The sequence below is a fragment of the Lissotriton vulgaris genome, chromosome 2_1 (genome assembly GCF_964263255.1).
Source record: "Lissotriton vulgaris chromosome 2_1, aLisVul1.2, whole genome shotgun sequence".
NCBI lineage: Eukaryota > Metazoa > Chordata > Amphibia > Caudata > Salamandridae > Lissotriton > Lissotriton vulgaris.
The window spans coordinates 729589270-729613274 of NC_141687.1; the positions used below are offsets into that span (position 1 = coordinate 729589270).

The 24005-nt window shown below is 42.9% G+C and overlaps 1 protein-coding gene across 4 annotated transcripts in view; it reads left to right on the forward strand.

Annotated features, from left to right (window-relative positions):
• The window catches only part of LMO1 (LIM domain only 1), a 534498-nt gene extending 521055 nt beyond the window's left edge, over positions 1-13443 (forward strand). For 3 of the 4 annotated variants that reach the window (XM_086958674.1, XM_086958672.1, XM_086958675.1), the window contains exon 5: positions 12995-13437. In XM_086958674.1, the coding sequence (XP_086814800.1) occupies positions 12995-13100 (106 nt within the window). In that variant the 3' untranslated portion in view covers positions 13101-13437. Of the gene's footprint in view, positions 1-12994 lie in introns of all 4 variants that reach the window. The other variant, XM_086958673.1, reaches the window with a different exon arrangement.
• Positions 13444-24005: the final 10562 nt, after the last annotated feature.

A 24005-nucleotide genomic window follows, 5' to 3' on the forward strand; every position in this document is an offset into this window, starting at 1 on the left:
TGTCACAGGGCCTGTCGTGGCTCCAAAGTTACAGAGTTCTCCGCTCGGCTGTCAGGCATGCACTCATCATCTTCACGTCGTTGCATCGCATCAAGGGTGCCATCTTTTTGCATCACACTGGATTGTCGTATCGCATCGAGGCGCCATCTTGCTGCATCTATCTCAACAGGAACTCAGTACAAGAATCAACGCATCACCTCATCTCCGGTAAGGAACAGACGCATTCCCTACTCTGTGCAATCATTGAGGCGCGATGCATTGCCTCCCCCATAGCAAGGAACCGACGCACCACCCTCCCTGCAGACCTTTTGTCTGTTTCATGTTACACATCCAAGGTACTGTTGTGAGAAACGTGTCTCATTTATCATCCACTTGAACTAGGTAACTTCTACCACCTTTAAGTCTATTTTGAGTACAGTATTGAGGGTTTTTGTCATTTACGGTCTTGTGTTAAGTCTATATAAAGAATACGTATTTTTATAAAAACCTGTGTGGTGTCCATCTGTAGTGTTTTCATTGTATTACTGTATGTGTTCTCAAATGCTTAACACACTGCCTCTGAGATACGCCTGTCTGCTCATGCCAAGTTACCAAAAGGGTGAGCAGAGGTTATTCAGGAGTGTAATCCCCTTTCCCTGACTAGAATCAAGGGTCCCTATTTGGTCAAAGGTACATAACTCTGCCAACTAGAGACCCCCCCAGTTCTAACATACTGGCTGATGTCCTTGGAGATTAGAAGCCACGTGATCAGAGAATAATGCACGGATGGTATAAACGCAATTGTGCCAATGAGAATACAGATTACAGTACCACAGAGCCACAAATTGCGCCAAGGCAGTGTAAGAGCTTGTTTACTGACCACTTGAAGAGATGCAGGAGCAGATCATTACAAGGATACATCCCTGAACCCAGGAGTCGAGGTAAGCATGCTTACCATCGACTGAAAAATACTGAAAAGCATTAGCGACTGTCACTGTTCTAAAGAGTGGTGTGCATACAGAGCAAGACTAGGCACCGAAAAGTAGAGTATAATTAGTCCAACCTTTGTTTTTTTACCCTTGACCTTCTAAGTATGTGGTTATGGTTTCAGATACGCTGGTTGATTTTTTCCAACACTAGGTTTTATTGACACCATCAGTATTTTTGTTGATTTAAGACTAGAATATGCAGTTCACTGTCAACAGGGTCGCCGGAGATCTCAAATGGAAACTCATTCCTGCACAAGATATGACTAGTCTTTCAGAGGGCTTCAGTAGACTCAGTGGTGGCTCTGTAAGAGCTCTAAAAGATGGAAGAAGACAATTATTGGGCTGACCCAAGGATAGTTCACAGTTTTGCTCGATGACAAGTAGCACCTTAGCATTGTTGCCAGGCTGACTGTCACAGGGAGGCCGAGTGGGAAAATCTCTAGGCTGAAACTTTCTTCTTGCCACACTACTTCTCAGTGACATCGGGTATGAGCACTGCTGTATTGTGTGAGTCGTGTAATATAGGTCGATTCTCTAACGAGGAATCCTTGCAAAGCACTCTTTTCTTCATGAGAATACGTTTTTGCAAGTTCACTTTTACTAGAGTTGGGAATCTGAGTTGTGGTCTGCACTTATTCTGGTCTCAAAGGCTGACATCATCTGAAATTTTATTTTTGTACTAACAATGCAACCGGCGGACATTTCCAAAACCTACCAAGATTCAAATGAGAAAACATGGTACAGTTTAAGAATTTACAAATTACTCCTGCACCGTAGTGTAATCCCTTGATGTGGAACATACCCTTCTTCCTTGTACGAAGACCATGCCACCCTCAACCCTTGTCAAGCCTACACAGCCTTCTCTGTATGGAAAGCAGCACATAGCTGATGTTCCAATCTGATGGTAGGACTCTGTCCAGTGAGATGTCTCTCATGTCATTTGCTGCTATAACAAGTCAGACATCCATCTAAAAAGGCACCTCTTGCTGCACAGGACAAGACTGGGATATGAAAGCAATTCCAGGTATCGTGTATGAAGACCCTGATGTAAGGAGGCTTTTGGTGACTGAGACGGCATTTAGTGAGATTGATGCAGATTTTGAGAAATCCAGCAGGGTACTTACGCACTTTAGAATGATGGCAATCCAAGCCTCCTTAACATGATTGAGACCTGAAATATATGTATTAAGATACAAGAGAGTGATGTGCATTTCACTTAGGATGTCCCGAGGGGCTTAGTCAAGAGGGAACTCCTCCAGCTTATAGGGAGAGACTGTATTTTGCAGTCTTTGCTTTCGTTGGAATAAATAAACCTGACCTTCCAACGAATATTTAAGGCAGTAGTTTAGGTATGATGACAAAAGAGCAGTGACAATGGCTTTCCTGTGGGAATTGTGAAGGTAGCGAAAGGTCTGACCGGATATTTCAAGTGAGAAAAGCGTGTGTTGATAAGGGCATTTACTTGAGGAACCAGTGTCAGCCAGCCATCAGTTGGAAATCCAAGGTTCACGACCAGTGGAACTGATATGAGACCAGGCAGACGGACTAGACATCAGAGGAACAAAGATCTCCCTGTATGCAAATGCCCTGGCCGCTGTTTTATTGGTATTGGGGCTTAGTCCATTAGCGTGCATCCCATACAACGTTGGGGTTGTAATGTTTGCATACCAGAGCATCCTCTGATATGGCTGTCATCTGTGCAAGTGTTGAAAGTACAGCCACATGACAGAACCAGCATGACTGGCAGATGAAGATAGACCTTTAAAACACTCGCAGACATAGAAGAAACCTAGGGAACAGTACATTGCACTAGAACTGACGACTGAATTTAAAAACCACATTAAAGCACAGTGGGGGGGGGGGGCAGGGTAGAGAACCATTCCACTGAGTGCCTTCATGCTTAATGCGACTTCTGCCAGCTTCAAATATTCACTTGAGTTCTACAAAATAGTATTGTATCAAGGCATTCCTGAGGTATATTCTTTACTTCAAGAGGGATTACCTGATATTGTTGCAGGAGGACCAGCCCTCTAGAGCCTTTAGACTTTTAGAATGTCCTGTTCTTTTGCTGACGTATTTTACATTCAGTGAATTTTCCTTCCTCGCTTGATTAATCAATGAGACCGGTTGTTCCACGTCTGAGGCCCTCATCCTCATCTAATCCACAACTGGCCTTCCGACGGCATTCCTCTTAGCCAATATATCCCTTTCATTTTACTAATCTGCTTATGTCCCTGCAGGATGAGCTCTTCAAGATCCTTATTCAAAAGACAAGGAAAATCATCTGTCTGCTTTGTGGGTGCATCCATACTTTCCACGGTGTCGCATGCGCAGGTGCTGCCTTTAAATGCAAAGCTGTTTCCAATTTTTTGATGCTGGTGGTTGAGCACTTTCTTCTTGAGTCTTCTACCTTTGCTCATTTCACGTTATAGGTAGTGAGAAGCAAAACTTTGGCTCTATTCATCTACTCCATTAAGGGCACATAAATGACTGTTCAGTTTATTTCACTAAGTGCACAGGGAACATCCTTTACGACGCGGATGTTACCCCGCGCTACCATTACGACGCGTCTCTTACAACGGAAGTCGTAACCACGACTTGCGCTGGAGGGCGCTCAAAGACAAGGAATATTTAATTTACTATTCCAACACCTTCCCTACTATCCACGGGGACTGTTGTTGGAATAGTAAATTAAACTATTCCTAAGTCCGCACCGGTACGCGTGGTAATTGCCCGCGTCGTACCGTCATACATCCAAGTGCACAGTTAGTTAAAACGTTTGCACTGGTGCAAATAGTTTAAAAGAGCCTTCCTTAAAATGTAAGTAAGTTATAAAAAGAGGCGAAACAATAAAGTGCTATGATGTTGATTGAATACAACACCTCAATTAGAAAACGTTGATTAAAACCGTGTGAGAAATGCAGTAGGAGATTTCATGAGAGTGAAATAAAACAAAATGATGAAACAAATATCAGATTAGAAGAATGCATAGATACTAAAGCCTTAAAGGCTGTCTGTCCTGTCTGTGGAACTAGCTACAGTCTCTTTTATTTTTCGTGATGGCTGATGGTCATTGTCATGTCTGTGGCACAAGGAGATCGTTCTGAAGTGACGTGGCCTGTGCCAGTCAAGGCCCGTGCGGTCAAGTTTAACCATATATTTGAGAGCCTGCAGCTGAGCTGCATGTTCTTCCTATTGAAGCAAGCTAAAGTTGCTGTCCTGCAGCTGCGAAGGCCATTCTGGTTCCAGATGGGTCGCAGTATACTTTTTTGATCTTCCATATTGCCTTTGCAGATGCATACCTGTTGGAACAGCGTCTCAGGGGCTCACCTAAAGAGCCGGCAGAGCCCAGTCATATTCGCCTGCTCCCATGGGGAAGGAGCAAATGTGTCGGCAAGCAGCCTATTCAGTATATCATGAAACTGTTTTAAGTCGCGCGTTAACTGCTGTGCCCAGGTATGGCTAGGGAGCTGATTCAGTGTAAGACGACAGTGTGAGCCAAACGTGCCTCCTTTTAGCGAAGTCCTCCTTGTCTACAAGCAACAAGCAAATCTTGACTCTTTTGTTAACTGTTGCTTTGATTTGGTGGTAAGTGCTGAAGGATTCCCATTGGTCTGTTAAAGCTAAGGATGCCAGGGAGTTGTCAAGGTATGACCTGGCTGGGGAGTGGGCACTTCCATTCATATCTATCCAGAGGATTGAGCAAAGTGTGACTGAATCTGATCCTTTAGTTTGTAACAAAGCTTGATGAAAGTGCCCTCCCTTGTTATTGTCAAAGTCAAGGCGTATTTGGGCTGAAGACTTGTAGGCTGGTAGAGAAAACAGCGATTTCGAGAGTCTAGTAATAACTTGGTCCAGATAGATGTCGTCCGTTCGCCTGAAAATTTCCCTTCCATATACAATTGTGGGAATTAGTTTTGCCTGAATTATTTTCAGCAAGGGTAAGTATGTAGAGCATCTGATGGCAACGTTAGTGCACTTTAATACATCTGTGAGGAAGATGGACTTCGTTTGCATCGCTCTGGATGTGGTTTTAATGTACCTTTACTGTCCAGAAGCATGCCCAAGTACTTGTATCGCTGCACGTCCTCAATTTTGTCGACGCCCACATGCCACTGATTAAAGTACCACAAAGGCTTTCTGAGTGACATTATTTTGACCTTTTTTTAATTGATGGTCATTGTGTCAGCAGCAGAATATTGAGCTGTAGTATCTAAAAGCTGTTGAAGACCAATTTTTGTCTGACTATGCAATATCAGGTCATCGGCGTACATCAGGCATGGTAGTATAGCGTTTCCCAGTTTCGGGGCATAGACGTTTACTTAGGCTAAGCTGTTTGGCAGGTCAGCTAAAAAAAGGTTGAAAAGAGTTGGGGCTAGTACGCGCCTTTGTCGTAGCCCTAGGTAGGTTGGGATCTCTCTTGATAGATGAGCACCGTCCCCAAGCTTAATTCTCACCCAAGTATTAGTGTGAAGGCGGATTTTTGCTCTCAGCAGGTGGTCAAGTATGTGCCAGCTGGATGGCTTGCTCCATAGTTTGTCTCTGTCTACTCAGTCGAAGGGGGCCTTATAGTCTATAAAAGAAAGGTGTAGAGGCTGCTTAGTGGCCCTGCAATGACCAAACAGAAGAGATATGGCCAGTAGGTTGGCAGACGTTCTTGCCTCCTTGGAGAAGCCTATTTGATTAAATGGGATTAAGTTATCTTATACCCAGGTTTCTAATTCCTCCAATTGTACCTTATCCTAGGATATGACCAACATTTGTGAGCATTCCAGTGAACCACTGAGCTTTCCATTGCACACTAAAGTGCCACTCCACTCAAGTTCAGATGTATAAAAAGGCAGAAAAATAGGGTGATGGACCATATGCCAGAAAGAAGTCCGAGACATAGCCTACCTGCCTGTTTCTTTACGCACTTGTAACAAATCTTCCTTTCTCATACATGTTACATGTACTGTCATGGGTGAAACTAGGCGCTACCTTTGGGTTGGAGGGTGTGGGGGCTAATCGGGCAACCAATGGAGGCGGGACTAGGACTTCAAACAATAGGGTGAAGCTATCTTTAGAGCCAGTACAAGAAAATACAGTGATAAATTGTGCATTTTAATCATACTGGTCAAAATTAATACAAATTCAACCAACACATTTTAGTGGCTTTAACAATGTTTATAGGCTACTAACAGAGATCTTTAAAAAGGATAGTGGCACATTGACAACTAAAAAACAGCTTGTACAGATTTCAGTACAATACATTTTAGAACCAGTTTTCACAGCGCCCACAGTGTTTACTTATTCCCAGTAGCAGCTGGTGTCACAGAACAACAACCAACAATGTTTGTACCAAAACCATGACAAAACAAAAACATTGACAAAGCCAATCGGTTAATGATGGACAATGCCAGACCTATTAGTTTTGCAAATCTGTTTTTCCCCAGCTCGCTCTCTCTCTCTCTCTCTATCTCTCAATTAAATGCTGAATGGCAACTGCAATCCACTAGGTGGCGGCAGCGCCTTACTTACAGGAAACAAGTGAAAAGGGCAAACTATTTTTTTGACGGATTGCTTGTTTGTAATGCTTTTGTAAGCTCTTTTGCCGATGTCACTTGCCTGGCGGATTTAATCCGCAAATTGTGTCAGATTAACGAGCCTCCAATTCTGTTGTTCCCGGGTGATGTTGTGTCTGAGCAAGACCACGCAAGCGAGTGAGCACGTGAACCAGTGTTTGAATGGGATCTTAGCACAGAGCACCGTCTGAACTCCATCACTGTATGTTCGAGGCAGGAGATGAAGGGATGACGTTAGGGTAGATCTATGTAGCCAATCCAATGCGCACATTTTACCCCTAACCCACACGTTGTCATTTACTTTAACCTTCTGTTACCTGCTTCATCGAGGCTGACCGGGTCTACTTTTTGGCTATATAAACACGCTTAGCAGTGGCAGCGGGTTCTGTAAACAGCAGAGTCGAGGGGCTTCCTCTTGTGATGGCCCTGGAACCTCCACATAGAGCTGTCTTGAGGCACTGTGTCAGAGTGACCCTCCGGAGCTCAGGAGCACACTTAGGTTATAGGTGAGCACAGAGGGACCATAGGACACACCCAAACAGCTTAAAGCTACAACGAACAAGCGCTCGCGTGGCAGCAGGGTGAAGGAGATGGGCTGCGAGATTCACTTACGGGAGCGATAATTGCTGCCATATGGCGGCGCTCGCTCTCGCAATTGAATCTCCAGACGTGCACGCATTGCCATTGAAGGCAATGGAACAGGTGAACGTGCTTGACTGAAAAGCCAAAGCGATCGCAAAAAGTCTCTTTGCCTTTGGAGCGCATGAGTGCTGCATAGGCGAGGCCAAAAAATGGCACAAGCAGGCTTCATGGGAAAAATACACTGCATTCGTCTTTCCTATAAATGGTCTCTGAAGTCAGCCAAAAGCAAAATAATCACCAGGGTCCCACCAAGACACAGCTTGACATTTGACCTCGGTGTTTGAATGCAAAAACAAATGTGATGCGTTAAGAACAATACTTATAGGTCTGTTTGTACAGAAAACAAGTTTGTTGAAGATTACTGAAAACACAGCTTTGTCATGGGGAGGTACAACCTCGAGCTGGACAGCCCAAAGCAAATAAAGGCAGCAAATGGAAAGCCAGAAAATGTGAGTTACAAACCACAAAGTCATGGCAAGCAACGGGCATAATGCATTCCCAGGTGAACTTTCTGAAGCTCCCAATGATACCACAGAGCTGCGCTGTCTGGTAAGGCTGCGACCTAAAAAGAGATTAACTAATGTGACTCTTAGAAATTACAGCAAGGATGAAGCGGAGCAACAGACTTTAGATGCTATCATGTCACAAGTTTGTCCATGCCCTTAGGGTAGATTACTTTATAAGCAAGAATGTACCACCATTTGTGATCACCATGGTTTGCCGAAAATATGATAATGCGATTAGTTTTATACTTCTTATTGTAACCAGAATTTGTAAGCTCATCGGAAGCTTTATATTGTCTGTATGTTATATTGTTCAATAGTTGCAACCATTTCTACAAAATATCAATGTCTTTGTTGCTCTTTTCATTATACAACTATAACAATCTTGCAAATCTTCCCCATGAAAATACTCCTATCACAGCCCGTCGTACCTTACAATGTTTTGCATAGTCTTAGCCTGGATGACAGGGCTCTTTACAACATTCCCTGTCAAATACAACTTCCTGCTGATATCCCCAAAGTGCCATCATTTAAATGCTGATTGAGGTTTTCATGCTTCCCTTCACCGCATACCCCTTTCATCATGAATTACTCTGAAGCTTTTTGCGGTGGTCGGCATGCACCTAGAACCATTTTCATTACACAGGTAATTAGCACAAGGAATTAAGCTATTTTTTTTATGGAGAACAGTACCTCATGTAGGAGATAATGGGAGATATCATCCACGAGGATATTGCCAGTTTAATTCAAATGAGATCTTAATTTCTCAGAGGTTTATTCATTTTCAGTTTCGCTGATTAATATCCCATTGATCGAACAGCCATCTATTTAAAAAAAGAATAATTGAAGGCTTCTAGAAGAACTAAATTAGAAAATAATGTCTTGCTGAAAATGCACCTTTGTTATTATACCCCTTGGGTCCAACTGTTAAAGGCGACGGTGGCAGATTTTCCTAATGCCTCCTATCCAGTGTCTGTTTACAGCAGATGGCAATAGGCTAACCACTGCAACCTACATTTAGGTTGCCTGGGAAAAGTGCAAGGGAAGTCGCAATTCCGGTTCTCTTTAAAATCGCTAAGCACAAATAAATGTGTAATCGGAATGCAATCTTGTTTTGCAAACAAATATAATTTGATTGTAACGAACCTTGTGCTGGAAAACATGTGCCTTATTTGCAGCGTTTATGAGGAAGGAGAGAAAGTAAATGTGTGTTCTGTTCTGGGTCGTCTCCTGTCGTTGGTCAGTGATGAGGTGAATTATATGTATTCAGTGTATTTTCCGTGCGTGAATCGCTGGATCAATGGACAGCGTAATCATTTTCACTCGTGCGTTTTAGACTTGCACCTTCCGATACCACACTATTATTGGAGCTCTGCGCATTCACACCAGGAGGAAAAAGAAGAAATCAATGTTTTCATACAGTAAACAGATAAATGCCTTGGACTGCACATCACATTTGTGATATGTGTATTTATACACTGCGCCATCACTTGCAAGGGTATTCTGGCGCTCGGCAGATATGTGCTTAGCCCTGCCTAGGGTTGGTTGGTTTATTGAAAAGCCAAGTTTTCAGCTTCTTGTGGAAGCTCTGACATGGAGTGGTAGGTTGTTCCAGGCTTTAGGAGCGATGTAAGAAAACACCGGTCCTCCTGATCTGGTGTGCGTGGCATGTGTACGAGTAGGAGTTTTCTGGATGGTCGATAGAAGGGAATACGACTGATCAGGTAAGTGGGGCCTAAGTTGTGTATTACTTTGCATGTGTGTGAGGAGTGTGAAATGAGCGCATTTCTGGTTAGGAAGCTAATGAATCCCCCTGAGGTGTGGTTTGATGCAAGTTCCTTTGTACAGAACAGAAAGAGATTTGAGTGCCACCATGCTCCCACAGCATGAGCTCCCAGGGAGGCCAGAGCCAGAGAGCACCACAGTATGCCCTCCGTGCTCCTGTGCCTGTGTCTGGTGTGAATGGCACTGGCACCGCCAGCGCCACCCATTCGCACACTCACAGGGAGGAAAATCTGAATGCTGGCTCCTGTGCCGTCACATAGCTGTGTTAGTAGGGCTGGAAGCTTGCCTATCCATTGTGGTCTTGGGCTCCACTCTCAGCCCAAGGTCTTCCAGGATAGAATTGCTCCATAGAGGAGCAGGGGCAACATGGTCCTCTTTAAAAAAATGTTTTTAAAAGTAAGTTGCTTTACAACACCACTTAAAAAAAAACTAAAAGGAAAGCATTTGACAGCAGTCACTCAAATTTGCATGCCTCCGGGCATGGTATGCCCCAGGAGCCTGGTTGATTGGTTGTTGGTCAGTCCAAAGGCTTCACTTACCGCATGGTAAAAGTTTGAGATAGATGCACCAGTTTTACTGAAATTGATATGTTTTATTCACAGTGACAAAGTTGGTAATGAATCACTATATATTTTAATGGAAATCTTCAAAAGGTTTTATGAACAATTACAAAGTTAACAGTGAAAATTCTAATTCTAAATATCTTTATTCGGAATCTATTCAATCCATAAAAGTGCAAACATTGAGACATGAAATATAAAATCACATGGCACAGAACAAATAAATAAAGAAGATGCGAGTTAAAGGTCTAAAAAACAGTTAGTCTTTCCTCAAATTTCTAAGACTCATGATTGATTTTAAAAAACATGCAACATTAAAAATTACAAATTCATCGGGTAACATCTTTAAGGTAACATCTGTAAGAAGATGAGGGTGGGGTGAACTTGTACAAATCCCTTATCCTTCAATAGCGGAATGATAAAAGCTTGTCTAGGTCAATAACATTTTTACAAAACATTACTAAATGAAGTGAGTCCTCCGAGGACAAATCCCAGCACCCTCAGGGACCCATAGACTCTGGGTCAAAACATCCTCTGGGAAATGCTAACAATAGATGCAGAAAATTTAATCAGAACCTAGTAAGAAAAAAAATCTCTCGTAATTGTTTATGACTAGGGCAAGGTAGGGCTCCGTAGACTGTGTCATTGCCATCAGCACATATATACAAACGGTGGGCTTCGATAATTCCGACTCCTCTATATGAGGATTAGAAAGTTATTCTTCACCCAGATTTCATTCACTTTGCATATACTCTCGGATTGTTAAATGCAGTCTAATCCAACCAAACAGTGAGTGGGGAGTATCCAACACCCAGCTCTTCATGCACACAGAGTGATGAGGTGCTTTGAGGGACACATAATGATCATAATGATCCAAAAAGGCCCTTTGAGAGATATTTTGCTTGGTAAATGTTCACCAGGGTCTTAAGGGGCCTACTACCCAACCTAGTTGCTAAATTAAAAACTGCAGTCAGCAATAGATCTGGTAAGCTTCTCATTTTTAGCAGCCACTAGGGGTTCCCAGGACAAATTGGCATCAAACAGTTTACATAAATAGGGAAAGGCATGGTCCTTGGCAATGATGTGGTTGCAGGTACAAAACGATTGTGTCTTTTTTGAACTAGGATTCATAACCATAATGAAGGATTTAGAGAAATTAACTTCCAGGTCAAGCTTCTCCTTAAAGGCACCGAAGGTGGTCGAAAAGGTTTGCAGACCCCTAGCAGTCCTTGCCATTTGGACTGCATTGTCCATGTAAAGCAGGACAGGAAGTGAGCGGGTTCCAACTTGAAGACAGTCAATCTCAGACGCCTGCTTAAGACTGTTAATATAGAGGATAAATAGAAAAGGGGCCAGTATGCACCATTGTCAAACACCACTTCCGACTTTAAAGCGATCAGTGGGAGCTGATTGACTTGAATATCTAATCAAGACTGTAGTGTGAGCATGAAGTTAACAGTCAATTGTTTTAATGAAGGTCATTGAAATGCTTTAAAATGCTCTAGTCACAATCACAAAGTTAACAGTGAGTCATGACAGGATTTTATGAATGTCATTGTTAGGATGGTACCACCCATAGCATTTTAATGACATTTATTATGATATTCTGTGTTTCTTAATGTAGTGTCCCCTTGACAAAGTGTTTGACAACGATAACCCATTGTAGTTTGTCTAATATTTGTGAGGGATCATGGTGAGTATAGGGTGCAGGGCTCACTAGTGATGTGAACTGTTATAAGGATGTCACCCTAAGTATTTCCACCTGCCATCATGGCATTATCTATATATTTGTAAATGAATGCATAATATTGAATACTCTCTGTACATAATAAAGTACATTTCCTTTTTATAAGTAAAAATAATACTTGCACAATATTTTGTGGGTGGTGTTCGTTTAATACGGGCAGACTAGCACACACCTGCTCCCCTTAGTAGGCCTTGGACTGCTCCACCTCGCTAGCCTGAGACAGTCAAGTTCTACAAGGGGGTAAATCCAATTAGGCAAACGTTTTCTGAAGTATTACTTATGCACTTCCTCCACAACTAATAACCCACATTTTACATATGGATTATAACCACATGCAATATTACCACAGGTGACTTCGAGGACAAATCCACCATGTCAAACCGAGAAGAATATGTCATTGCGAAACCGTGCCATATTGGTAAACTGGGCACTCGGGCAATGGGCGAGGGAATGGTATCGGAGTTGCTGTTGCGGGTCACTTTTCTAGGCAGCATGGTGGCCAATTTAGGCTTTGTCCATGCTGTTCAGATGCTGCCAGCGGGCCAATGGGGGCCTGAGTGGCCGTACCAGTGGCAGTTGGGCCTCTTTTACCTCCTTTTGACCCACGGGGGAGATCTGTCATTCCCGGTCTCTCGCTGGGCCAGCCCATTAAGGTATGCAGATTGAGCAGGGGCAGGGTGCCTGAGCAGGAGTATTCTGTTATATTCAGGTGTGGTTCACCATTGTGAACTAATCCACGCACAAAGAGTCCTGGCAACACTTGCGTTTTGTTTTTTTCATCTCAGTGAAGTTAAGATAACATGCCTCTTTTAGAGACCCCGCCCTTTTTATAATAACACTGAAGCAGTGTTTTGCGAAAAAGTGCAATCCGCAAATGTGAGCCACTCTTTTTTAGGGTGCTCGTGCCCGTTTTGCTTCCCAATACAACCCTGTTGTGAAGGGCCTGGAGGTCAGGAATATCCTGTGAAACAGGTACAGCAAAGTCAGTTTCAGCAGTCAATTCCCTGCTCCAGATGCGGCCCAAAGTAATACGGAATCCTGGAATTACCAATACCTGCTTTATCAATAACATGGTGTGTAGTTACCCCAATGCCATAACCATAGGACTCGTGATGCAGGCCATCATATTTTGCTTGATTTCAAACATTACGTCTTTGTACCAAAAAGCAATAGTGATGACTATTTAACAGTTTTACATTTATACTCATTTTTTTTTTCCTTCCAGATTTTGCGTCGGAGATAAATTTTTTCTGAAGAACAACATGATCTTGTGTCAGATGGACTATGAGGAGGGACAGCTGAACGGAAGTTTTGATTCCCAGGTTCAATAACAAAGCCCTGCCGGCCGGAAGCAAAGCGGGACGGGTGCTCTGCGCACAAGCAGCGAGGAGCGTCGGTTGGCTTGCCTGCAATATTTTTTTAAGTCTCGGTCCGCAAAGGACTGCTAACATTGTAGTACTTTTTCCCCCTCCAACACAAAGCAAGTTACACTTTTAGATGTACAGTTGTGCCTGCTTAGCTGAGCACTGCATTTGCCTGTATGTTTGTGATTTTTGGGGGAACTCGGGAGGGGTCTGTACAGTCTGTTTTCTGTATATAAACTGGAACATTTATTTTATGAAAATGTATTGCAATTTTATTACTGGTGTGAATTAAACATGATGAATGTTTCCTAGTTGTCTGTCTTGCTGCTTTTTCAAAACATACCCAGGTGTGCTTTAATTCGAGTTACATGCTATTAACATTAGCTTCTGAACAGAAAGGAAGGTGCTGAGTTAAGGGGGTACCACAGAAGTAAATCACATCACACGTGCACGCTCTCATTAATGATAGTCTTGAACAGCAAAAAGTACACCCTCAATCACAAAGAATGTTTGTATAAGGTCGTTCTGTTGGTTATCCTTCTCTTAACTTGGAATGCACTGCTTACTTGTATTTGTGTTAGGAAATATCAGTCTAGGAGGGCCTCTTAGTCGAGGACAATTCCATTCTCACGCAAAGAGGGGTCTGCGCACAGGTCAGAATTCTGGTTTGTGCGATAATTATCACACTTTGCTCTTTTACTCTGACATAATTCTCCCGATAAAACCTAGCAAAATGTATTGGGGTAAAAGCCTGGTAAAAAATGAGCAAAATGTGGATTTCGGTGCACTAAGTACTTCTCATTTCCAGGGCCAAACCTTTGCTTGGCATAAAATGTATTTACCGCACCTGTAGAATTCCTCATTCTGGAGTGCTGTAAATCCCACTCTTTATTTCCAGCACTTCACAGTCAAGGCATTTGTCTATGTTTTGGAGAAACATCAGCATAGTAAAAGGCGTTAAGGATTTCTCGATTTCTATGTATTTACACGCCCCATTTAGTCGCAGGTAGCATATGTTATAGTATACTGACTGGACTTCCTGTCCATTCATGATAACCGACCGATTGGATGCAGACTCCGGTTGCTGTTGGCAAGAATAGCCTGGACATTTATTTACGTAACTGCATGGAATACGGATGGCTCTCTAAGCCATGGGTGGGAGTGCACACGCACAGGCCACATACAATAGTAGATTCCCATTGACTGCATCCTTGTGGCTTTTGGTCAAACAGATTCACCACGCTTGCTATTGCCCATCATTGAGATGAAAGCAGAAAGAAATGACCTTGAAAATAGTCCTTTGTCCCTTTGATTTGTAATGTGCAGCCAAGGCCTTTGTGGGGATTGTCACCGTCCCATTCTATAGTCGAGACTAATTTGAGAGCCGCAAACTTAGTTTGTAATAATACAAATGTGCCTTAGGCACCAACTTATCTGTTGAGCCATTTTCTTCCATTTCATCAGCTTTTTAATTTTTAATGATGGAAATCCTCGCCATCCCCTAATACTTGTCAAAAGTGTTCCTCTTTACACGGACGATACATTTTCTTTGATATAAAGACATTTTTTTTTCAAAATTCAGAAAATAGAGTTCCTCCATTTAGGCTGAAGCACATCTCTAGACACCATCCTGTCCATTATCGGGTCACTCTGAATTATGTATCTTTCTGTTTTTTCCTAAACTTTCCTTTCTTTCATATGTCCTCTGTTAATGATTTCAGAGGTGAGATGCAGGTTCTCGGCATTAATTGACAATCAATAGTCTCTGTTGTGCGTCCTGTTGGGGAACGCTTGGCCCAGAGAAGGATAGGAAAGTGAAGAAAGGATCAGAAAGAATAGAAAAATGAATGCCTCCAGGAGAGATTGTTTCTTGTGAACCCCTGGTGATGGATATGTGAGAAGTGTTCCTAACGTGAGATAAACTAGCTAAGACCCAAGGAATCTGTAGACTCCTCATAAGGAAGGTAACCCTGAAGCAGTCAGTGTAAACCTGTCAGACAATGCAACAGAAAAAGGTAATGTGGGATAAAGCAGAAAATAAGGCGCTCCTCTTACAGGTTCTGAACTTCTACTCGTGGTGAATATAAACTTGGAGGTAGATAATAAAAAATATGTATATTATCCCCAATGTTGGGTGAACTCGAAAAGAATAACCAGAAACTAAACCATGCAAAAAAAATGCAAACAGGATTTGTATCTGCACCAGTGTGGAGGTAAAAGTATTATAGTACAGTAAAGTACATACGATCCCACATCAGTCAACGTTACTTGTTTCCCTCCCAGGATTATCCTCCCTTTCTTGGGCGCATCAGTGATCATAGAAGGGTCCCTAATAGAAAGGTTTAGAGTCTGTAAAATCTAATTTTTGTCAGAAGCTGTTTGGATAGTTTTCAGCCATCAGAGGTGACTTGCTACATTAATGGTTGTGATGAGAGAGGGGCATCTGGGTTCCTAGCCTACTGAAAAGGGTGCAGCCAACATGAGCACATAACGTGTGGCAAATAGCAAGGCAAGCAAGTCCCATTGAAGGTAAGAATGGTTAAACGAGGCAGAAGCATGGGAGACCCTTTAGGTGGAAGAGGAAAATGATGTCTCACTTGTGCAACATGTGTCATCAGAAGGCCTCTGCTAAGACGGTTGTACCAAATGTGGTTGGCACATGATGGAGGGAGAAAGTGGTGTCTTCGTTACTGGACTGAGAGGCTTTATCCTGCCAGTGCCCCACTCACGAAATCTCCTGGCTGCTGAAAGTGGGGTGCAGTAGGCTTGTGAGGAATTGGGTTGTTGGTGAAAGGGCAAGTGGGGGGGGGGTACAAGTAACAACCACAATCCTTGTCAGGGTGAACCACAAACAATCACTAAATTGACCTGTGCCTAACCCTCTGGTTGTTTGGCATAACAAAAGTCAAGTTTAACCTAAAGGCAATGTGTAAAGTATTTATCCTGCACACAAACGGTAATAAAGTGAACAGACAACACAAGAAATATCCCACATCAATTTAGAAAAATAGAGTAGAATTAATACATTTTTTGACATCAAAACAACAAAAATCCAAATGATAGAACAGTTGATATGACATTTCATTTTATTTTTGTCAATTTTCTTTATTGAGTTTTAATAGAGCACATCAGTGGACAGTATAAGCAATCAGCAACAGAATCTTCAGTAATCCACAATAGTACATTATGAAGACAAGCAGTTTCCCATGTATACCGATACATTATAGTGGTCATGAACTCCAACGATAACACTGTCTGTGATTTGTCTGTTCCAGAAAATCTGAAGTCTTGCCCAACAGCGATCTCCCTTCCCCCAACAAACCTATTATAAACTATAAAACTATAGAACCATGAGTGAGATCATTAAGTTCATAGCTTGTGGAGTGGACATAGGCGAGCCCGGTCCAAGGGGCCCTCCCCAGGTCGCAATTGAATCTCAGGGTCTCCGACAGTCCATTCAGCTATTCAGGATGTTAGAGTTGAAAAAGATGCAGTGCACATGTTGGAGTGGAGCAAGCCATAGGCGGCAGGTTAGTGGACAAGAAGGACACCAAAGGACCCCAGTTATACTCAAAAGATTTTAAGTTGTCTAGGAGTATATCAGCCATTTGCTCCATTGTCAAAGCATGCCACAGGCAGGCATGCCACTGAGTGATTGAGGGAGGTGTTTTTTTTCCACGTGGCTGCCAGTGCTGTCTTGGCTGCTCCTAGACATATCCATATGATTGATCGGTCACCTATGTTTTGGTATTTAAAGGTCTTGTCTGGGAGCCTCAATAAAACAAATCCCAGTGTAAAGGGATCAGATATTACAGTGTCTTTAATTTGTGCTAAGATTTTGGACCAGAATGGACATATTATTGGGCAATCCCACCACATATGATGGAAATCTCCTAGCAGGTCACACCCTCTACAGAAAAAGTCAGCTGTGTTTGGAAAGATGTTTCTCCGGAGCCGCCCCTAAGATTTGGAACTCTCTCCCACTGGAAACTCGCAGAATATCCTCATTGACAGAGTTTTGTTACAGCTCCCCCCTGAACATTGTGTTTCACCCTTGTTACCCCCTACATTTGATTTATTGTATTATCCTCCTATTTGTTTTCTATAATGTATTCTCTTTCTTTCCCGTTCTCTTCTGGTTTTTGCCTTTGGTATTTCTTTGTCTCTTGATTATCATTCTCTTCGTGGACTCAGACGTTGCGACCCTGCTGTGTTCAGAGCATTATCCTGCTCCCACTCCGAGTTAGGAGTCTGTCCTTCTGGAGGAGGCTTTGAAAGCCTATTGTGCGCCCATCAAGAAGACTCGTGTATAAATATTATGCAGTTATATAGAAGACACGGCTCTGCACTTGAAGGAATCATCTTACAATATTTATTGGTGCTTTAAGATATTATTACATCTGTTGCACAATGAATAGAAGCTTTGCCGCCTAAACTACTCTTTATCAGATCAATAATTAGATCCCACATACACAGAGAAATTAGAACATTTATACAAAAGTTGGAAGGGGATATCTATCAGGACTATATCTGTTCCGGTCATTGTTTTGCCGAGATTTCAAGATTCAATTGATTGTGTCCTTAAACAAGCCCTGTAATCCTTCTTAAACAATATCACTGTGTGGCTCCTGAAGAAGGCGTTGTCCACGCCAAAACGCGCATCGAATTTCACTCGCCACCGTGTTGTCTCTTTTGACACCAACGATATTAAGTTGCCGGGGTGTCTTTGTTTCATGATTAAATATTTCTTGTATGAATTGTATGCTTTTTAACTATTTTTACTATCATACGGTGGTTGTTAAGCCAGTAACCTGTATGATTTTTATAGGTGTTCATTAAAATCATGGTTGTTTTTATTTAAAATTTTCTCTGAATGATTTTTTGCTGTCATTTTATGTTACTTGTTTGCCCATATTTCAACTGCCTAGGAATTTCTGTTCACACATTTCTTTGTCTCCCTCCAGGCATATTGTAAAGCGCTCTGTTATCCCTCTGGATCTTGTTCGCGCTATAGTAAACTTTATACATAAATAAATTAAAGAAATAATAGCTTGTAGTGAGGATATCTCATCCTCACAGAGTGGCTGAACCTAGGTATGTTGCGCCGTTGTTTCTGCCATTGTTCTTAGGGATGGCATCCTCCAAGACTAATCCTGGGCGGAATTTGCGTAGTCGCGCTATACAAAGTTCCACAAAATGGCAAAAAATCTCTGCAAGCACGCGTAATTTCATGAGCTTGTGGAATTGCTTGTTCTGCCCATTACACTACAGCTTTAACTTTGCTGCTAGTGGGTGTGGGGCTGGGCTTCTATGCAAGTTCACATGCCTCTTGTTTATAAACTGTCAGAGACTGAACAGAGCAGCAGATGAGGAGAGAGAACCTCCTGGCCACAGGAACTACACAGGGATTGCGCTCGAGAAAGTCATGGATGCAAAGACCTCCATCAAGGATCACAGCAAATTTTTGACTGTAGATATGTTGAGAAAGCACACCTTCCCAGCCTCGAGGCGCTGACAAACGTTTTGGGCTGATTAATGCGTTACTGAATTTGTTCTTCAATTCAGGCACCTTCTTTATTTATATCTGTAAATGATTCCTGTTGAGGATTAATTTTTGTGACAGGAGCATCGTGACAGAATGAATCCTGCTCTGCATATTTATCCAAGAAGATGCCACCGTTTTGTGCAATACCTCAACTCAACTGGAGTACTTTCTACTGGCTAATCAGTCAGTGCTTCCTAGTTGAGACAAACGTATAGTGCTTCTTCTACACTACAGCTGGGTAAAGGGCCAGAAGAGTTGCCTCCAGTGACCATGTGTGTCTTTAACTTTGCCACTCGCCAAAAGGCGCCGGGGTCCATTGAGTGAGCTGTCCATCATAGTGGATAAAGGGCGGGAAGACGTTGCATACCGCTAGTGTGTGATGGGTGGGGCCAAATGGGCGGGGCTTCTATGCGAGTTCACATGCCTCTTGTTAATAGAGGGTCAGAGACTGATCAGAGTAGCAGGCGAGGAGAAAGAACCATCTGGTCACAGGAACTACACAGGGATTGTGCTCAAGAAACTAATGGATGCAAAGACCTCCATCAAGGATCACAGCTTATTTTTGACTGTAGATCTGGGGAGAACACACCTGCCCAGCCTCTAGCGAGCTAACAAACTATTTGGGCTGATTAATGCATTACTGAATTTGAGCTTTAACTCAGGCACCTGCTATATATCCGTAAGTGCTTCCTGTTGAGGTTTAATTTTTGTGACAGGAGCACCGTGCCAGAATGAATACTGCCCAGCATTTATCCAAGAAGATGCCACCGTTTTGTGCAATACCTCTACTCAGTCACAGCCCACAAATTCTGTTCCGCCACAGATCGTATAATGTTCGTCAATTCCGCACAGAACGCGGAATCGCCAGAATTTCACAAATTCCACAAGCGGAACGGAATTTACTGCCCACCTTTATCCAAGACCCCCAGTGAAGAACCGGGGTTTAACCTAGCGGCGTCAGGGGCACGCCTAAGATCTTCGAGTTCACCTGTCTTGGTATACAGAGACACAGAATACTTCTGGATGGCATCAGAGACCACGTTTTTTAGCTGCAGCTAGTAACAGTGATCCTAGAAATACATCACGGTGTAAATGCTCAGGAGACTGCTCATTTTACTAAGGCGAGACGTCTCCTTATGTACTCAATATTCACATTATAAATGTACACCCACTGCACAAAATTCTAGCCAATAAGGTACATTTTCAAACAAAGTATCACATAACAAAAACTCAATTTACAGTATCCCAACCCAAAGTTAATTATTTGGAATGTCCCAAATTCAATCTCCACAAGCCAGACAAACCTATAATTCAAAACATAACCCATGTAATGAAGAAACATAAAAATAGAAACAGTAACAGATGCTGAACAAGATAAGGCATGTGCAAGGAAACTAAAAGTTAACGATGTCCTGAACATTGATTGGCAATCTCAGACAAAGATCGATCAGGGAAATTGGCTTTGCGAGGTCAGTTTCTGGTGAAGAGGTCAGTTTCTTACAGTTCATTTCAGAGTCAAAAAGAAACTTAGTTAATGTATACATGAACCAAGAAGGCCAGGCCACTTTGTTCGCCAGTCGGACTCGAGAATTACAGAACCTCAGATCCTCCTTTTGCCAGTACGTAGGCAATAACCTAAGACTCATGTAAATCTGAATCTAGGTCTATATCGATATTCATTAGGTCATCAAGGTGTTGCTGTAGCATCATCCTATTATTCTCTACTTCTCTCGGGACAGGTCTCCGAACTCACATAGTAGCACAAAGACTACAAATGGCGAAACCACACTGGATGCAAAGACAACAAGAGAAAAGGATGGTTAAAACCATCCCAAGGAATGTCAGAGTCTTCCATCCCCATTTGGACAGCAGTCCCCAAAACCATCCCGTCAATGACCAGTCTCCTTCGTCTACATGGATAGACTCAGAGATTTTATACAACCTAGAGATGGCTTGGTACACTGTAGGGGCATTATCTGGTATGTAAACACAGCAACTGGATCCAATCAATTTACATACTCCTCCTCGATCTGCAAGTATGATGTCTAATACCATACGGTTCTGCAAAGTCATAAGGCGGTCCGCTTGAATCTCAGCTGTAACATTACTAAGAGCACCTGCTGTCTCATTAATAGTAGCTTCAACAACGCGGACAAGCTGTCGGATATGCCTAATATTGATCATAGGACCCCAAAAGGGCAGGAAGCCCTTGAAGAAATCTCCTACTTTGTGTGTTGCAGTATCTTCCTGATTGAAGACATCTCTACCATATCTCGTTCTAAGATAGTCTGAAGCAGTAGTGTATGTAGGGGGAAGCAGAAACGCCACATAACACGTTCCTGAAAAATCAGGAGGCAACCATGTGTAGGCTCTGTCATGACAAACAAAATGTGTGCCTTTAGCTGGCACAAACGGTGGAGAAGTCCAAGACGAATAGACATAGGTTTGAGCACACACACTCTTACTTAGCTGACCTTTCGGATTCCAACCATTACCTTGCAAACAAAAATGGCCTCGGTGGGGTACAAACCAAATAGGGGGAGACCTTTTTCGTCTCTCCTTCTCTGTCAAGCTGGTACTATATCGAGTCACGTTCCAACCAATGTAAGCCTGCACCTCATCCTTAGCGATAGCATTATATGCATCAATATCTCGGATCATAGCTACTATTCCCCTTATCAAGGCACTATTGCTCGACTTATCTTTAAGGTAACGTAAGGGGCATACCTCATTTGCATAGATAAACATGGTCTGAAAAGCCCACACAGACCCATTAAAAGAAAAAGGCAAAACCAAATATGGCATACCTTTATCTGTCGTATGAGGCATAAGACCACAAACCCAACAATTAGTGGTATTTACTACTAATTGATGCTGATGCAACAACTGTATGAACGAGTTGTTGACAAATTCTGATCTCCTTGTCTGTTCATGTTCAGGCAGCGTATAAAACTGGTGCAAAGAAACAGTAGTGAAAGAAAACATAGGCTGGGAGGTGGTGCAGATGTCTGTTGTGTCGCATAGACAGTCCAACCCACACAAGCTAACGTGATACTTAAAAATGTCAAAAAGCACAATATTATAAAACATTTGCTATGTATCAATGTACAAAATCTTGTCTTAAGATCTATTTTCTCAACATCTCTTTCAGTTACAACAGACTCCATCCTCTAACGTGCTGCTCGCGGCAATTTTCCTTCTTCACTCAAGTGTGCGTCCCGGCGTCCTAGACGTCCCTAGAACCGCAGACCTTTCGTCAATACGCGGGCCACCCCTTAAGTCTTATACCGCAACCCTGCAGCTGAACCCGGATGGTGGTTCGAAAAAGGAAAAGAAAAATAGTCTCTTGTCTGAAAGAGTGTAATTCACAAAAAAATTCAGATTTTATTTGTCCTTTTTAGACCTTAAGATATAGCGTTCTTTACCAGGCACAGTTTGATCCTGAAAGAGTGTCTCTGGGTGCATAGTATCAAGTCTCAAACCTGGCGGCACAGCTTCTTGCAAGACTTCATCATCCGCACGTTCTGACTGAGTCCATTCCAGATGTGCATCGCTAAAAGGTACAAATCTCGGAACCCTTTCACTCTCGGAATCGGCAACACCTTCCCGGACCCACTTATCGTACGGTAAGGGCAAAGGTATCTTCTTGCAATGGGTACCATGTACCCAGTTTTTTTTGCTGAACACCTTAATAGCAGTCCGAGTTGATAACAGGACTTGGTATGGACAGGTCCATCTTGGTTCCAAGTTCTTTGACCTCTGGAAATTCCTGGTTGGAATCCAGTCGCCAGTTTGAATCGTGTGGCCCGCGTCTACAGAAACTGAAGGCAAAGTCTCATGGTCCTGTTGGTGAAGAAGACGCAATTTAGCAGTCAAATCATGTAAGTAGTCAACCAACATAGGGTACTCAATATCACTGTACTTCTTAGGCCTCGGCACACCCCAGACATTCGCCGGAAGTCCAAAAACGATCTGGTATGGGCTAAGTCCCACGCGAGAATGTACTGTCGTTCTCGTGGACAAAAGTGCCAATGGTAAGGCATCAGGCCATGTAAGACCAGAGCTCGCTTGCACCTTGGCCAACTTCAGCTTCAGAGTGCCATTATAGCACTCGACCAGGCCTGCTGACTGGGGGTGATTCGCAGCGTGAAATTTCTGTTTAATACCCAGACCCGCACATACTTTCTTCATAATCTGACCCACAAATTCACTTCCATTATCACTCTATACCATCCTTGGCAAGCCATATCTGGGAAAGAATTCTTTGAGCAAAACCTTGGCTGTAGACAAGGCAGTATTATCCTTTAGGGGGTAGGCCTCTATCCATCTGGAAAAGGCACAAACAACCACAAGGACATACTTCAAGTTATAGCATCTTTCCATATGAATGTAGTCTATCTGCAGCACCTCAAACGGATACGTTGGAGGAGCAAAATGACCCGCTGGCATTGGGGTTCCCTTTCCAGGATTATGCATCAAGCAAATCATGCAGTGTTTAACTAAATTTTCAGCACACCTAGGAATTCCACCATTCTGCCATACCGGAGCCAACAACTTACATATCCCTTTTGAACTAATGTGTGCCAACCCATGAGCCATAGTAACCCCCGGAAGCACATATGCATCCGGCAACAACCATCGCTGGTGCTCTGACAACTCAACCCAACAGCCTGTTGAATCCAACATTCCCGTACTATCTCTCCCCATACTCAATTCTTTCTCAGTAGCTTCTGCCTGAAACATCTTCACACTTTCTGTTGTATCTTCACACATTCCTCCTTCCACAACCCATCTGGCAGGACCTGCAACATACATCCGACTCATCACATCTTTCGCCGTTTCTCCCGCTACTTCATCTGCAAACGCATTCCCTCGACCCACATCATCCGTAACCTTCTTATGCGCACTACACTTCACTATCGCAATTTGGGTCGGCAAAGTAAGCGATTCAAGAAGTTCAGTCACTAATTGTCCATGCTGAATTTTCGTACCATGGGAAGTAAGAAATCCTCTCTCTTTCCACAAGCGACCAAAACTGTGAGCCACGCCAAATGCGTATTGGCTATCAGTATAAACATTCACTCTCTTTCCTTTTGACTATACACGCTCTAGTCAATGCTATCAATTCTGCTGATTGCGCTGAATTCTGTGCAATACGTGCTGTTTCAACAATCGTGTGCAAAGTTGTGACAGCATATGCTGCAGTCGTCTCTCCATTCGGAAGCTTAAAGCACGAACCATCTACCCATAGGGTATCATCAGGATTCGAAAGAGGAGTGTCTTTCAGATCAACTCTACCCTTCGTTTCCTCCTCTGTCCGGAGAAAA